The sequence below is a fragment of the Mustela nigripes genome, chromosome 13 (assembly GCF_022355385.1).
Source record: "Mustela nigripes isolate SB6536 chromosome 13, MUSNIG.SB6536, whole genome shotgun sequence".
NCBI classification, from domain to species: domain Eukaryota; kingdom Metazoa; phylum Chordata; class Mammalia; order Carnivora; family Mustelidae; genus Mustela; species Mustela nigripes.
The window spans coordinates 43,370,852-43,385,750 of NC_081569.1; the positions used below are offsets into that span (position 1 = coordinate 43,370,852).

General features: G+C 36.7%; 1 protein-coding gene across 1 annotated transcript in view; it reads right to left on the reverse strand.

The window, feature by feature from the left end:
* Nucleotides 1-14,899, reverse strand: part of HERC1 (HECT and RLD domain containing E3 ubiquitin protein ligase family member 1) — a 187,286-nt gene that overhangs the window by 29,484 nt on the left and 142,903 nt on the right. Inside the window, exons 45-57 of the mRNA XM_059372224.1 lie at nt 14,296-14,564; nt 13,482-13,534; nt 12,623-12,823; nt 11,821-11,995; nt 8,883-9,153; nt 8,530-8,743; nt 7,509-7,714; nt 6,339-6,466; nt 5,506-5,633; nt 4,270-4,470; nt 2,331-2,461; nt 1,338-1,537; nt 804-909 (exon numbers count right to left, since the gene is read on the reverse strand). Of these exons, the coding sequence (XP_059228207.1) occupies nt 804-909; nt 1,338-1,537; nt 2,331-2,461; nt 4,270-4,470; nt 5,506-5,633; nt 6,339-6,466; nt 7,509-7,714; nt 8,530-8,743; nt 8,883-9,153; nt 11,821-11,995; nt 12,623-12,823; nt 13,482-13,534; nt 14,296-14,564 (2,283 nt within the window). The remainder of the gene's footprint in view (nt 1-803; nt 910-1,337; nt 1,538-2,330; nt 2,462-4,269; nt 4,471-5,505; nt 5,634-6,338; nt 6,467-7,508; nt 7,715-8,529; nt 8,744-8,882; nt 9,154-11,820; nt 11,996-12,622; nt 12,824-13,481; nt 13,535-14,295; nt 14,565-14,899) is intronic.

The following is a 14,899-nucleotide window of genomic DNA, read 5'->3' on the forward strand; positions in this document are numbered from 1 at the left end:
TACCAGATGTACTTATTTACCCAAAGATGACATAAGGCATATTTCTTCCAGGGGTATTTGCATCATGAGCAAAGGACAAAGTAATAGAGGGTGCAAACTGTTAGCTCAGGGAGGCCATTTGACTGGTGTTTTAAAGAATTTTAAATCAGGTGCCAAGGTTTAATATTGAGAGATTTTACTTAAATCACTGGATTTTTTTACTTCTATCAGAAAAAAAAGAAAAAAAGACAGTCCGTTAACAATATTCTCATTTCTGGAGGGTGACAATCAAGTCTGTGGCAGCTGTGTCCTTTATAGGAAGCATGCATGCTTCTAGGTTTTCTGTTTGTTTTAAGCTTCTCCACACCTCCAACTCCCAGCTTCTAGATGGCTCTGTAAGCATCTATCTGAAGGTGTAACCTCTGTTTAAGGTAAAGGAATTATTCTTCACAGGTGGAATTCTGGTATCAGCACGAGGTACTCTGGTTGGATAGGGGTGCTCCTGCAGTGCTATTTAACTGTACTGAAGACTAAACATTGGACTTCTCTATCTGTAGTGTCCAGTATATCCAGTACCATTAAGTGATCGCCACTCATTATTTCTTGAATATCTCATTTTAACAAGCAAACATGCTGCACTGACTTCAAAAATTAAAACTAATTCAGAAAACACACAAAGTATGACAATTGTTCATGTTTCCCTATGGATCTTGCCCTTTTGGATACTAAATATTGAGTATGTCAGTAATCAACAGAGGATTACTTTGATAACATACAGCATCTATGCTTTCAAAAGAGAGTTTCAAATGCACCAGAACATTTACCTGGCAACTGGATTCCTGGTCCCACCATCCTTCTGAACTAGTCACACTTGTCTGTGTGATATCTTGTGGAATACGCCAAACACATACTAAGCCACTCTGACAGCCACTTAAAGAAAAAAAAAATCACAAAAATAAATTTAAAAAATTAAAATATTTTAAAAATCACAAAAAACCATGTCAATATGCAGAAATAAACATATTTTCAAATAGCAATTAATTAAGACCTGACAAAACTACTACAATATTATTTTTTAAATTATTTATAATATGTATGCTCTAATCCTTTTACAAGAAATACAAACAGAATCGATATTCTAGCAACATCACACCCAGTTAAGGAGATAGCATAGCAAGGTCCACCCTGGAAAACTGTTCTTCATTTGTCCAAGATGATCTTACAGTATTACATATTAGAAGAGTAGTAACAGGCAATAAGCCATTTAAGACTACCAAGAAGCCATATTTAATGCAAGGAACAGTCTACACTAATATAAAAATTAAGATAAACACACACACACACAAATTACAACATACGTAGCCATCAGTAAATGCAATTTGGATCCTTTCCCTGGGAGGCTGCACCAAGCAATGCCATTTACAATAGATGGATGGCAGAGTGAATGTAGACAACGCCAGCATCCTGAAATAGGCCCCCAGAGTTTCACATTTTCTTCTTTGGCACATGTCATAAGAATATGACCTGTTGGGTCCCACTTCATACTAACAAGAGTATCCTTAAAATGGTAAGAAGAGAAAAAAAATTCATGGTAATGCTTCCTTCACAAATACTTTTAAATTCAGTAATTTATGATCCAAAGTTCCATTACTCAATTATTTTGAAATCAACATTTTATGCAAATAAGATACTGTCGTGTCATTCCCAATCACTAGACTAACTCACCCTGCAGTATAGTCTGCATTATATATATTTGCTAGAGCCAAAGTTCAATAAATGTTAGCTGAATAAATGAATTATGAAATTCTGATTCAGAAGGAATATTCATCTTTCATTAGCATTTTAACAGGTACTTTTATTGACTTGTACTCATTAAAATATAAAAGAAACTTAAAAAAGAGGCACCCTTCATAAAAAATTAGTGAATATTATAAGAATCTAAGACATATTGTGTGTTTATATGTTTATATGGTTGTCATCATTGTGTTCTTCTGACACTTTTTTATTTTTACCCCCTTCACACCTTCCAACTCATGGCTTCATCCACAATGCTACTTGCCTAGATAGCCCTGAAGCATTAGAATCAGCAGCCTCTTTTTAAGGTAAAGGAATCGTTCTTCATAGATGGAATTTCTAGCATTTGAGGGGGAGTTCCTATTTTACTGTTTTGGTTTTACTTCTTTCTTGGCTTGATGGCTTTCTTACACAGACTCTTCCATGCATATACATGGTCCAAAGACTTTGTTAACAATAGAGTATCAAATAATGTAAACGATTTTTAAAAACTAGTATCAAGCAATACTATATAATAAAAAACAAGAAAAAGTAACCATCTGGTAAAGATGCTTTACCTTATGTGCATCAATTAGAACAATGCCTCCTTTCTCAAGTGGTTCCTTTGTTCCCAGTAACAACTTTCCATCAAAATATCCCACTGCAAATGGTCTATCTTCACTGAACCAAGCAATGCAAGTTACAGACACTAACATGATAAAAACAAAAATTTAAAAAAGAAAATATAAGTGACTCCTTTGTCATTGTCTAACTTAAGACAGATTTTGCAACAAATATATGCTACCGCAATCACCGCAAGTAAGTTTCCAAATCTTTAATGTATCAGACATTATTATTAGGCTAAGAGCAGGGATTCTGTGTAACCTATTTTAAAAGTTTTATTTATTTATTTATTTATTTTAAAAGATTTTATTTATTTAGACAGAGAGCACGAGCACATGCACAATCAGGGGAAGCAGCAGGCAGAGGGTGAGGGAGAAGCAGACTCCCCGCTGGGCAGGAAGCCGAATGTGGGGCTCAATCCCAGGACCCTGGAGATCATGACCAGAGCCAAAGGCAGACACTTAAACAACTGAGCCACCAAGGTGCCCCAAAAGTATTATTTGCAAGTGATAAGGACTACCCTCATTTTTTTTTTTTAAGATTTTATTTATTTGACACAGAGAGAGAGATCACAAGTAGGGAGAGCAGCAGGCAGAGAGACAGAAGGGGAAGCAGGCTCCCTGCTGAGCAGAGAGCCCGATGCAGGGCTCGATCCCAGGACCCTCAGCCAAAGGCAGAAGCTTACCCACTGAGCCACCCAGGAGCTCCGACTACCCTCATTTTTAATCTTTCTTTTTTTTTCAGGTGATTATTGAAAAATTAAATTTCCTTGCTGATTCCAAGTTAATGTACTGGCTTCTTTCCTTTTGGACCAGAGTTTACCATGAAACTGAGAAATGAAATAACCCAAGTCATAGAAAGAAAATTACCTGTCCCTTCTTTTGGTTAATATTCTCTACTCAGTGTGTTTCCATATTCTACCATAGATGTCCCATTTCTAACAATCTATATTCATATTTACTTCTTTAAGTACATATAACCCTGGAAGGCTATAAGGTTAAAAAAAAAAACAAAAACAAGAAACGATGTTTCTCTGTGGGAACATGGGAACTGAGTAGATGGGAAAAAGACTTTCCACTGTTTATTTTTTTAAACTTCAAAATATTTCAACCCCATGAAAGCATTATCAATTTTAAAAAAACTAAATTAAAACAAAATAAAACAAAAAAGACCTTGTTATGGGGCACCTGGGTGGCTCAGTGGGTTAAGCCGCTGCCTTCGGCTCAGGTCATGATCTCAGGGTCCTGGGATTGAGTCCCGCATCGGGCTCTCTGCTCAGCAGGGAGCCTGCTTCCTTCTCTCTCTCTCTGCCTGCCTCTCAGTGTACTTGTGATTTCTCTCTGCCAAATAAATAAATAAAATCTTTAAAAAAAAAAAAAAGACCTTGTTATATTCTGCTAATAGAATACCATGTAACCTGGGACTGTTATCTGTGAAATGCTCCACTTCCCCAAAACAACTATGTAGTAAAGGGAACTGGGAGAAAATAAATTAAAGTAAACTTTCTACTATCTCTTGTCACACCAGAACCTCTCTCCTCCTCCTCCCACTTCCTCAATTTCACATCTACCAATGATTATAATTTTTTGTCTTGGACATTACTAACTTTCAAGGGAGACTTGGAGCCCTACTCTAAGTGTTCAGATACTTACATAAAGGATGAGTGATAAATGTAATACTATTTAATCTCACTTTGGCAGAGATATATTACAGGTGTTTGAAGAGAAATCTCTTTCAACTTGGTAACTAATTAAAAAGAAATACCAACCAGACAATTTAGAGAAATAGCCAAAAGTAATATTCACTCAGCATTTTTAAGAGCAAGCGCCAAAAAACTTAAGTTTTCTTGATTGGAGGAATACATTCTCAGTTAGACAAAAGTCCAGTCATTACCATCCTTTCGATAGCAATGCTCCAATTCTCGACGGTGCATGGTGGATACATCAACAACTTCAATCAGTCCTAGAGATCCATCCATCCGTCCCACCAACAATAATTCTGGAGACTCTCCTGACCAGGTTGTAGCTGGACCCTCCTCTGGCCAAGCCAGGGCAGACACCCAATGAGGCTGAATATCTACCAATCCTTTTCCTCCTAAATAGGGAGAGAATGTTAATAGTTGTTACTTATTTCTCAAAAACAATAATACAAAAATAACTATTACTTAATTCTAATAGTACACTCAAGGAAGTCCCCAATTTCCTAATAGTCTAAGAATGAATACAACTACAAGGCAGGACCCTTAATTTATACACTGCACATGATTATCAAATTCATAGGCTTTTCTGTAACCACTAATGGGACAAAAATGACAGTTTTATTAAAGAGGGAGTAAAGAAAAATATTCAGTATAGAAATGTCAAAAGCTTAAGTTCTTTCCTGTAATTACTGAAAATCAAACATAAGAAATTTCCCTACAGTCAAGGCTAGCTGTTCCTTCAAATATGTGAAACAGAAAAAAAAAAAAAAATATGTGAAACAGAATAGTGATTCTTTAAATATGCAAAAATAAACAAAAATATGGATAAGCCCAAGATTACAATAACGATTTTTACTTTTCAGAGACATGGTATAAGACATTGACAAGAGTCTGTACTTGTGAAATGGACAATTTAAATATAAATATTTCAAGTGATTCAAAAGAATCTATCACTAAAAATTCCAGCTCAAATCCCATTCTGAACACTTGCAGTAGTACATGAAAAGAATTTTTAGTTTATAGCTACCAGATTAGTCAAAATTCTCAGAAAGAGTCGGGAAATGAGCATATTCTTTTTAATTAAGGTTTAAAAAGACTTTACTTATTTGAGAGAGAGCATAATTCCAGGGGAGTCAGAAGGAGAGGGAGAAGTAGAAGCAGATGCCCTGCTGGGCAGTGAACTCTCAGTGAGGCTCCACCCAGGACCCTGGAATCATGACATGAGCCAAAGGCAGATGCTTAACTGAGCCATCCAGGTGCCCCCATCATCCTCTTTAATTTAAACCATAATATGCATAGATCTACACAGCTGATGAATACACTGTGAGTTTCAAGGTGAAAGGAAGCCACTGTTTGGACTCAGAAAGCTTAAAAAAAAAATGGCTTAAAAAGTATCTTCAGTATTTTGCTAGCATTGGCGTGACTCTTACCATTAACTTGCCAAATATTCACCATCTTTTCCAAGGCTCCAGCTAGGTATTTGCCACTGATACTCCAGGAAACAGGAGAGAAACTTGGATCACTGGGTGACCCCAGGCTTTCCTCAGCATCTCCTTCTCTAGAATATAAGAGACATGTATGGAATTCTAATCTTCATCATCCAAAAATATACTAAACCTCAAATCTTAAAAAAAAGATACCATATGGACTAGAAGCTTCTTAATTTCAAAAGCCTGGCTAGCAGCATTTGACAATCACATATTCACTAGTGTTTATCACGATGTGAAGAAAGTAGAATTATTAAAGAGTGATGCTTAGTCTACTCATTTAATGTAGTACCTACTTTGTCAACAAAGATATTCTGATTCTACATGGGTTGTATACCTGGTTATTAATTCAGAGCACATTGTCTCATTTGCCTAATCTCTAGGGATGTTCCTAGAAAAGAAATACCTATAGCTAGCTATAAAACTATAAAAGCTGTACATTCTGTTACAGAAGAAATATCATTACTTTAATTCCTAAATAACCCTTGAAGAATGATAGAAAATTAGGCCACCGTTTTATAGAATTTAGCATTTATGCTAGCACAGTAGACCTCGATTTATTTCTGAGTAAGTCCAGATATTGATAGTTAAAATTTTTATTTTCTTAAATACTGTCCTGGAAATTTAAAAACGCTGCAGATGTAGTAAGATCATTATATAAGAAAAATTGTAAAAAAGTTTAGTGGCAATTTGATTATGTTAACACAATCAAAATGAAGCATGTCAGGATTCTCTTATCTTAAATGTTACACATGAGAGCTGAAGTTGGCACTCACAATCTGTTGAACACGCAGGTTTGTTGCAGTGAATATTGCTTCTTGGTAACATTCCACACCCGGATGGTACCATCATTGCCACTTGTAGCTAAGAGTCCTTTTTTATTACACCAAACACAAGTCATTACCTAGAAAAGTTGAAAAAGTCCAACAGTTTTTTTTATTAAGTTTTAAATTTTAATTCCAGTATAGTTAACATAAAGTGTTACATTAGTTTTCAACGTACAATGGAGCAATTCAACAATTCTATAATTACTCAGTGCTCAGTATGGGAAGTGTACTCTTAACTAATCCCCATCACCTATTTCACTCATACCCTATCCACCTCCCCTGTAGAAACCTCTGTTCTCTGTAGTTAAGAGTCTGGTTTTTGGCCTCTTTTTTATTCCTTTATTCATTTGTTTTGTTTCTTAAATTCCACATAGGAGAGATATCAAGGTATTTGTCTTTCTCTAATTTATTTTGCTTAGCCTTATACTCTCTAGCTCCATCCATTTGGTTGCAAATGGCAAGATTTCATTAAGAAAAAATCCTACAATCCTAAGAAAATCTACAGGGAAACTGTAAAAGAAAAACATTCATGATCTAATGTAATATATATGGTCTCACTCTATTCTAACTGGCTTGTAAACATAATCTATTTTTATGGTTTTAAAGTACTTTGCCCAAACTCATTTGAGTTATTGGAGATAGTACTAGAATCTTTACTAAAAATGTGTATTTAATTCAATAAAGTATAAATATTTCAACATATTTATATGTTCTACAAAATAAACAGTGCAGACTAAGAAGTGATTTTGAAATTGGCAAATCATGGAGATCAGTCTTCATTTCCTAAAACACCCTTGTCAATCCTCTGGAGTTCAGTGCGTTGGATTAAAATAATGAGGACAACTTCTCTTCCTTTTGCATGGACAAGCCCTCATCTTTTGTGAGGCAATTCCCTTGGTTTTCTTCTCCTCCCCCAACTGATTTTTCTTTTTGATACGATTATGTCAACCCAGCATACAGAGACAGGAGAGTTTGTAACTCCTAGCCAAGTAATTTTGTGTGTGTGAGAGAGAAAGAGAAAGAGAAAGAGGCTAAGATCTGAACTTTGAGCTCTTTGAGAAGGAAAGAAACTTTTATCCTACATAGGTGATTAACACACATAAGGCTCAAAATACATACTCTGTTCTGATGAGCCTCCAACTTGATAAAGGAGCATTTTCTGAGATCTCCTCCCATATCGGCGAGTGTTTGGGGAGTTGTTTGGTTGTCGCGGTCATGCGCAGCAAGAGTGCGCACAAGCTGCTGAGCAGCCCATTGCCTATGCTGTGAGGACAGCCTGGAGGAGAGGCAGCAGGCTGCCAGGGCATTAGCCAGCTCCAGAGGGCCTACAGCAGAAGGATCATAGGAAGGATGGGCATACAATTGGGCAGTTAAACCTGCTTAAACAAAACAATGAAATGATGCCCAGGTAAGAGCTGGTGGTGGTGAACAAAAAAAATGGGTTAACCCATATCTTTAAAGAATTAGCACTTTTGCAAGCAATCATTTCACTAAGATATACATACAAGGTATAAAGCATTTATCTCATACCATATTCTGTAATAAATCTGATTCACTGAAAATATACATTTATATACATCTATCAACAGTCTTTGCTCTAAGGCCGCACTGACCAAGAACGCAGCAGAAATGATTTTTAAGGCCAAGACAGAGGCAGCATGCCCTAAAAAGTTTGGTTTCTGCTGCTCAAAAGTGATCATAACAGCCAGTCAAGGGGCTGTGCTGACAGATCCAAAGGCCCATTTATCTTGGCCAAATGGTTCTGATGAAGAGGCTGACAGATAATAGTGATTAAAGAAACCTTTCAAACTGTTATCATCTTATGACAAAGATAAAAATAGCACTATCTTTATCTAGGTTTTATTAAGGAAACCTAATCAGAATTATCTATTGGTGACTCAAACCATAATCTAATACAACAGTCTAATCAAACCAAACAAATCTGGTGCATTTTTCTAATATTTGTTTCCATGTACAATGAAAAAAGGATCCATGCACTTCTTTCATGATCTGAACTTAAGAAGTATACATGATGCTATGTAATTCATCACTTACAACAACTCTAAAACATGTTTTAAAAAGCATGAATCAAATTGGTTACAAGACTACATATTTAAATGGTAAATCGTATGAAACGTACCTTTTTTTTCAACTTCTGACTTATCATAGTTAGGTCTCAGTTTGGCCCCCTTGTCTGCTAGTAACGCCACAAGGGCCTGAGTTACAACAAAATTTGGGGAGGTAACAAGCTTGTTCTCTTCAGCAATTCCTCGAAGAAAGCTGGGTAGAAACTTTCGCTGAATTGGATCATCGACTGTGGTTAGATTTACACCTGTTGCAGCAGAAATCAAGTTCTGAAGAGGCAATTGGAACAAACAGATTTAATTTTTACATATAACTTTGGAACTAAAAGATTTTGCCTCAAAAGGCTCTTTAATAAGAATTGGTCAGAAGTAAGCATCGCAACAAGAAAAGCAATGAAAACCAGCTCACCTGTGTACACAACTGTACCAGAAGTTTTGCAGCACTCGGAGTGTTTGATGCCAGACATCCCACCGCTGTGCTCAGGTAAGCCAGGCAAGAGATGGGCTTGCTGGCCTTGCTGTGCCCACCTCGTGGGCGTTCTGAGGGGCTGGCCATGGCAGAAGGGCTGGTGGAGAGGCCAGCTCTCCCTGCTGCAGCCAAGCACATTAATCGAACCAGGGTTCGGATATCTGTCAGCCCCAGAGATTCAAGACCGGCAGCCAGGCTACAACTGGAACCACTGGCAAGAAAGAAACACACTTCAGATGGATAAAGAAAACAGATTTCTGAAGGGACCATTTGGAGCCCCACATAACATACCAAAATACCAACAACCAAAATAAAAGGCAAGCTGCAATATCACTAATCATATATATCCTAAGAGAAGTCAAAAAATATTATATAAGCTGAAGCTGTTATAGAAACTTTAAACATCTTCATATTTTATTTATGTTTTCTTTTGATTTTTTTAAAAGATTTTATTTATCTGACAGACAGTCAGACAGAGATCCCAAGTAGGCAGACAGGCAGGCTGAGAGAGAGAGAGAGAAGCAGGCTCCCCGCCGAGCAGAAGCCCGATGCGGGACTTCATCCCAGGACCCCTGGGATCATGACCTGAGCTAAAGGCAGCGGCTTAACCCACCGAGCCACCCAGGCACCCTTCTTTTGATTAATTTAATTTCATTTTTTCAGTGTTCCAAGATTTGTTGTTTATATACCACACCCAGTACTCCATGTAATACGTGCCTTCCTTAAATACCCACCACCAGGCTCACCTAACCTCCCACCCCCTTCCTCTCCAAAACCCTCAGTTTGTTTCTCAGAGTCCACAGTCTCAATTGAATATACTTGAAGCATAACTGAATTACCAAAGGATAATTACAGGAAAGTTCACAAATTATGAATTTTCACAAACTGGACAATCCCATGTAATGATTTCCCAGATCAAGAAACAGAACATTACCAGTACCTCAGAAGCCTGCTTAGACCTATCTCAGTCACTAGGCTCTCAAAAGTAAACAATATCACGGACTTTCAAAAATCAGTTTGGCCTGTTTTGAACTTAATATAAATAAGAGAAAAAAGTCTATATTCTTTTGCGGCTTCTTTGTTCAACATCATGCTTATAAGACTCATCCTTGTTGTTGCTTTATAGCAGCAAATACTCATCTTCACCACCATATTAATAAAATCTACCACAATTCATTTATCCACACTGATGACAATTAGGTGGTTTCCAGCACAGGGCTATTACGAACAGCACTGCCACGAAAGTTCCTACTTATATCTTTGGGTGCACATATATAAGCATTTCTGTTGAATACATATCCAGAAGTAGTTTTCTAGGTCATAGAGTATGTTAATACACACCTTTGTTTGGTAATATCGAAGAGTTTTTCAAAGTAACTGTACCAATTTACTTTCCCACTGGCAGTGAGAAACTGCTCACATTTCCCTCCCAGTCTTTTAAATTTTAGCCATTCTGGTGGGTGTGAATCAGTATCTCATTGGGCTTTCATTTTCATTTCTCGAAAGACCACTGAGGTTGAACACCTCATTTTCCATGTTCACTGGCCATTTGGCGATCCTCTCATATTATTTTTGCATTTTCCCCATTCTTCTTTCGGGTTGTCTATTTTTCTTATGGATTTATAGGAGTTCTTTACATTCTATTGGTAATATACAATGATAATTCTCCCATTCAGTGACTTTTTTTTTACTTTCTTTTTACTTCCTTAATGACTTTTGCTAAACAGAAATTCTTTTTAAATGTAGTCCAATTTATTAGTCTTTTTCTTTATGATGAATGCTTTTTGTGACTCAATCAATTCTTCCGGGGCACCTGAGTGGCTCAGTTATTAGGCGTCTGCCTTCGGCTCAGGTCATGATCCCAGGGTCCTGGGATGGAACCCAGCATCAGGATCCCTGCTCAGTGGGAAGCCTGCTTCTCCCTCTCCCACTCCCCTTCCTTGTATTCCTCTCTTACTGTCTGTCAAATAAATAAAATCTTAAAAAAAAAAAAATCAATTCTTCCTACCTTATAGAAACATTATTGGTTTATCTTTCACATATAGGCCTAAGGGCCACTTGGAAATATTTGTTTTAATTCGTGTGAGGCTGGAGCCAAGACTCACTTTTTCCTATGTGAATAAACTATCTGACCTAGGCCAAGTTATTGAAAAAGACATCAATTCCTCATTGTTCTGCAGTATAAACAAAGTCATAAATCAAATTATAAATCAGGTGTTTTATCTACATATGTGGATCAGTTTCAGAGTCCAGAGTGCTCACCATTATACCATGAACAACCTGTGGGTCAGTTTCTAAACTCTGCTCCTCCATTCTCCAAACTACCTATTCTTGAACCAATAACAGAGTCTCCTCTAAATTTTACTTTGAGTTTTTATTTCAGGTCCTTCTGTCTTCACCAATTTGTAGTTATATACCTTTGATTAACTATTTCTTAAATGGATGTCTTTTAGGTATTCTTGGCTCTTTTCCTTTTCTAGTATAACATTCCACAATATGAGCATGGCAGGAATCTCTTTGATGAAATCTGCAGGTTGAAGTAGCTACACAGCTGGTCAATTTTCATTCATTCAAAACTTTTGTTTTTGTCTTGCACCAAATGGACTGATATAGCCTTAGTTTCATTCAACCTTTTATTTTTATTCATTAAACCTTTTATTTTTATCTTGTGCCAAATGGACTGATAGCCTTAGTTTCCCATTTCAGATAAGAGCTATGTATTTACTGACTGAATAAAAATGATAACTATGTCTAACTTCTTTCATTCAATGGTAGATATCTGAGGTTCTAAAAATTCTATCTCATCCTCCCAAACAGTATCAGACTCCTGTCAATTATATACTAGAAACTAACAGCATCATTTGACACAAGTACTCACCTTACTGAGAGAAGAGACAGAGCTCTCATTACCATGGTTCTTGCCAGAAGAACCTGGGCAGCAGCAGTCACTCTCCTTAAAGCCACAACCCGGTCATGAGGGTTTGCTAAAGCAGCTGCCTGCTCACCTAGTGTTATTCTTCCAGAGGAACTCTTTTCTACAGAGCCATGGCAACCTGAAAAACATACCCAGACTAGTGAAAAATTTTCCCATTCTACCTAGGTTCTGGGCTGCAAGGAAACACAGCAAACCAGTGTGTTTTGTTCATCTGGACTTAGTTACACAGAAAACTCCCTGGGAGAAATGAACATTTCTAAAGCAATAATCTATTATATATGTTTCTTAAAATGTTTTGGTGTCATTTATTTTGCTCATATATCATTTCTACTAATACTAACAAAGGAAAGATAGTTTTAGAAATATGCTTTGAGTACAAGAGAAAGGACTGAGTCATCAACATTAATTCTTTATTTTGTATTCCTGATAGAAAAATCACCCATACCCTCTCATGCAAAAAAAAAAAAAAAGACTGCCAAATTGTTTTTATAGTCAACTCCAGGATTCTCTTATCACAATGTCAAAAAAAAAAAAAAATCATACTCACATTTTATTGACTTTTTTTAAATCACTTTAATATTTCATAAAAACAAAAAATAAATAATACTACATGATACCTTCAAAATGTTAAAACAATTGACTAAAGACACTTGATGGGGATGTTGTGTTATTATTTACCACCTAACCTAAGAAACAAATTAATACAGACTTTATAAAATCCACGCCAATTAGCATTTCAGTTTACCTATTTGCATCAGAGTCTCTTCCATACTGTTGGTAGCGGTTACCATTGCTACCGATGCTCCCAAGGGATCACTGTCAGGGAACTGAACTGGTTCTGGTACAATGCGTCGGTCATTTAAACCAAGTGGTCCAGCAAGTAATTCAAATTCTTCTTCACCTGTTAGCTTTTCATCTTCATCAACATCCAACATGTCCCAGTCTTCTGGAATTTAAATAAATAAACATATGGTATGTGAATATAAACATGACATAACTCTACTGGCAAGAGTTACTGTGAGATAGGTCTAAAATGCAGATGGACTGAGAGCCCAGGACCCACAAAATGAACTAAGGTGCCATCTCCTGATGACCCAACCAAACTGCACTCCTAAGGCACAGTCAGAGTCTAAGGAAAAGGAGTCAGAGTAGTCAAACTCATTTAAAGCAAAAGCAAATGTTACAGCTGGTAATGGAGATTTCAACTGATAAAAAGTACTGGGGTCAACAGAGAATTCTTAACCCTATCCATAATCATTACAGAATCAGTTATTTCAAGGAAATGAATGCTCCAGATAAATTCATGCTGTCTTCAACTTTTTATTTTTTACTTTTCTCAGAGAAAAAATCTGAAAAAAACATGTCATGCAAAGACTAACATTCTGTGGTCAAGCTAGTATTTGAATCCAGGTCCTTTTCCTTTGGTTTTAAGAACTAGGGCTGTTGAAACTACCTTGAGCATTCTAGAGAATGTTTTGAGTTAACATGTACCTAAATACAAACACATATACAAAAAGGTAAATTTTAGTAACAGATGTTAAGCAGAAGGTATATATATAAAAATACAGGAACATGTAAAATAAAGAAGCTCTCAAAATAACTACCTTCATACACACTGTCCTGTTTGCCAATTAGATCTGGAGCTTGTCCCTTGTACCTGCACCAAACATGAAGAACATTGTATTTTTATACAAAACAATTAGTACCCCAAAATGCAAATTAAGGCATTAGAACATTTTAAAAGGTCATTAATAAAGCAACACAAAATAAAAGTGTTTTGTGTTATATGCTAATAAAAACTACAATATGTATGTACACATAGTCTTACAAAAATCAATGACTATTTTACCAAATTACTGGGGAGGTTTCTGGGTCACCTACAAAAACTCTTAGCCAAAACTCTTCCAGAATGTTGTGAAGATTTTAATCATTGACAATAAGGATAAAAGGCCTACTCACTACAGATGAATTGCTATTCAAGGATAAAAAGAAGTAATGTTGTCATGGAAACTCATTTAATCTAAACTCTATTTTTTTATCAATAAAAAGATCTTAATTAAGAGGTCAAAAACAGGGTAAAAAAACGCCAATGAGAAAAACTGACCATGAGGTCCTAAAGGTTAAGGCAAGGGCCCTGCCCAGAACTTGCCAGTAAGTCCAAGGTTAATAGACTCCGACTCCAGCAAAGAAGCTGCTGCCATGCCATTGTTACCAGGCTACAGGCTCCCAGCTCTGGCAAAACATGAATCCCTCAACCTCCTCCACCCTTCCTGCCCCCAATTCAGCAATCATGGGACTTAGGGAAAGGTTAAGTGTAACTCCTCCCATTAAAAAAGCTGTAATTCCCATGTCTTGATGAGAGAGAAACTTTATACTCTTTATTCAGAGGTTCTGGATATCTATACAATTTCAAGGTACCTTTCAGAACTTGTTGCCTTGGATTTGGTCTTCAGGGCTAAGTACTTTTCCCTGCAGCTGCCGCAGAGCAGGTAGTATGGATTCCCACTCCCACATTCACCACCAAACCAGCCATCCACATAGGAGCCATTGCTGCGGTAGCCCTGGCGGTTTGCACTGCGCCCACAGCCAGGGTGATTTCTCTTCATGTGCTGGTTGAAACTGACGACACTGCATTCACACAGTTCACACACGACCACTTCTTCCCTGTCTTCAGACTCACAAACATGCTGCACAAAATTTTATATCAAATTATTAGTCAATTTAACATAAAGTTAAGAAGAGAAAAATAGATATTTATATATTAATGACTTTCTTTACATATGCTAGAGTATTTGCAGGATGTTCATTAATGTGACATAACAAATTTCTTTCAAATCAGGATTTAGAGCTCATGATCTGAAGCTGTGCATTGCCCTTTCTCAATTGAGTAAGTTACAACTAAGGTAACCCACTATCCTATTGATAGAAGTTAATAAAAATAATTAGCCCTATCTCAAGTGATTTTTTTAAAAATCCTAATAAAGCTACTTTTCATCTGGCCATAACATGTACATCTTTTATC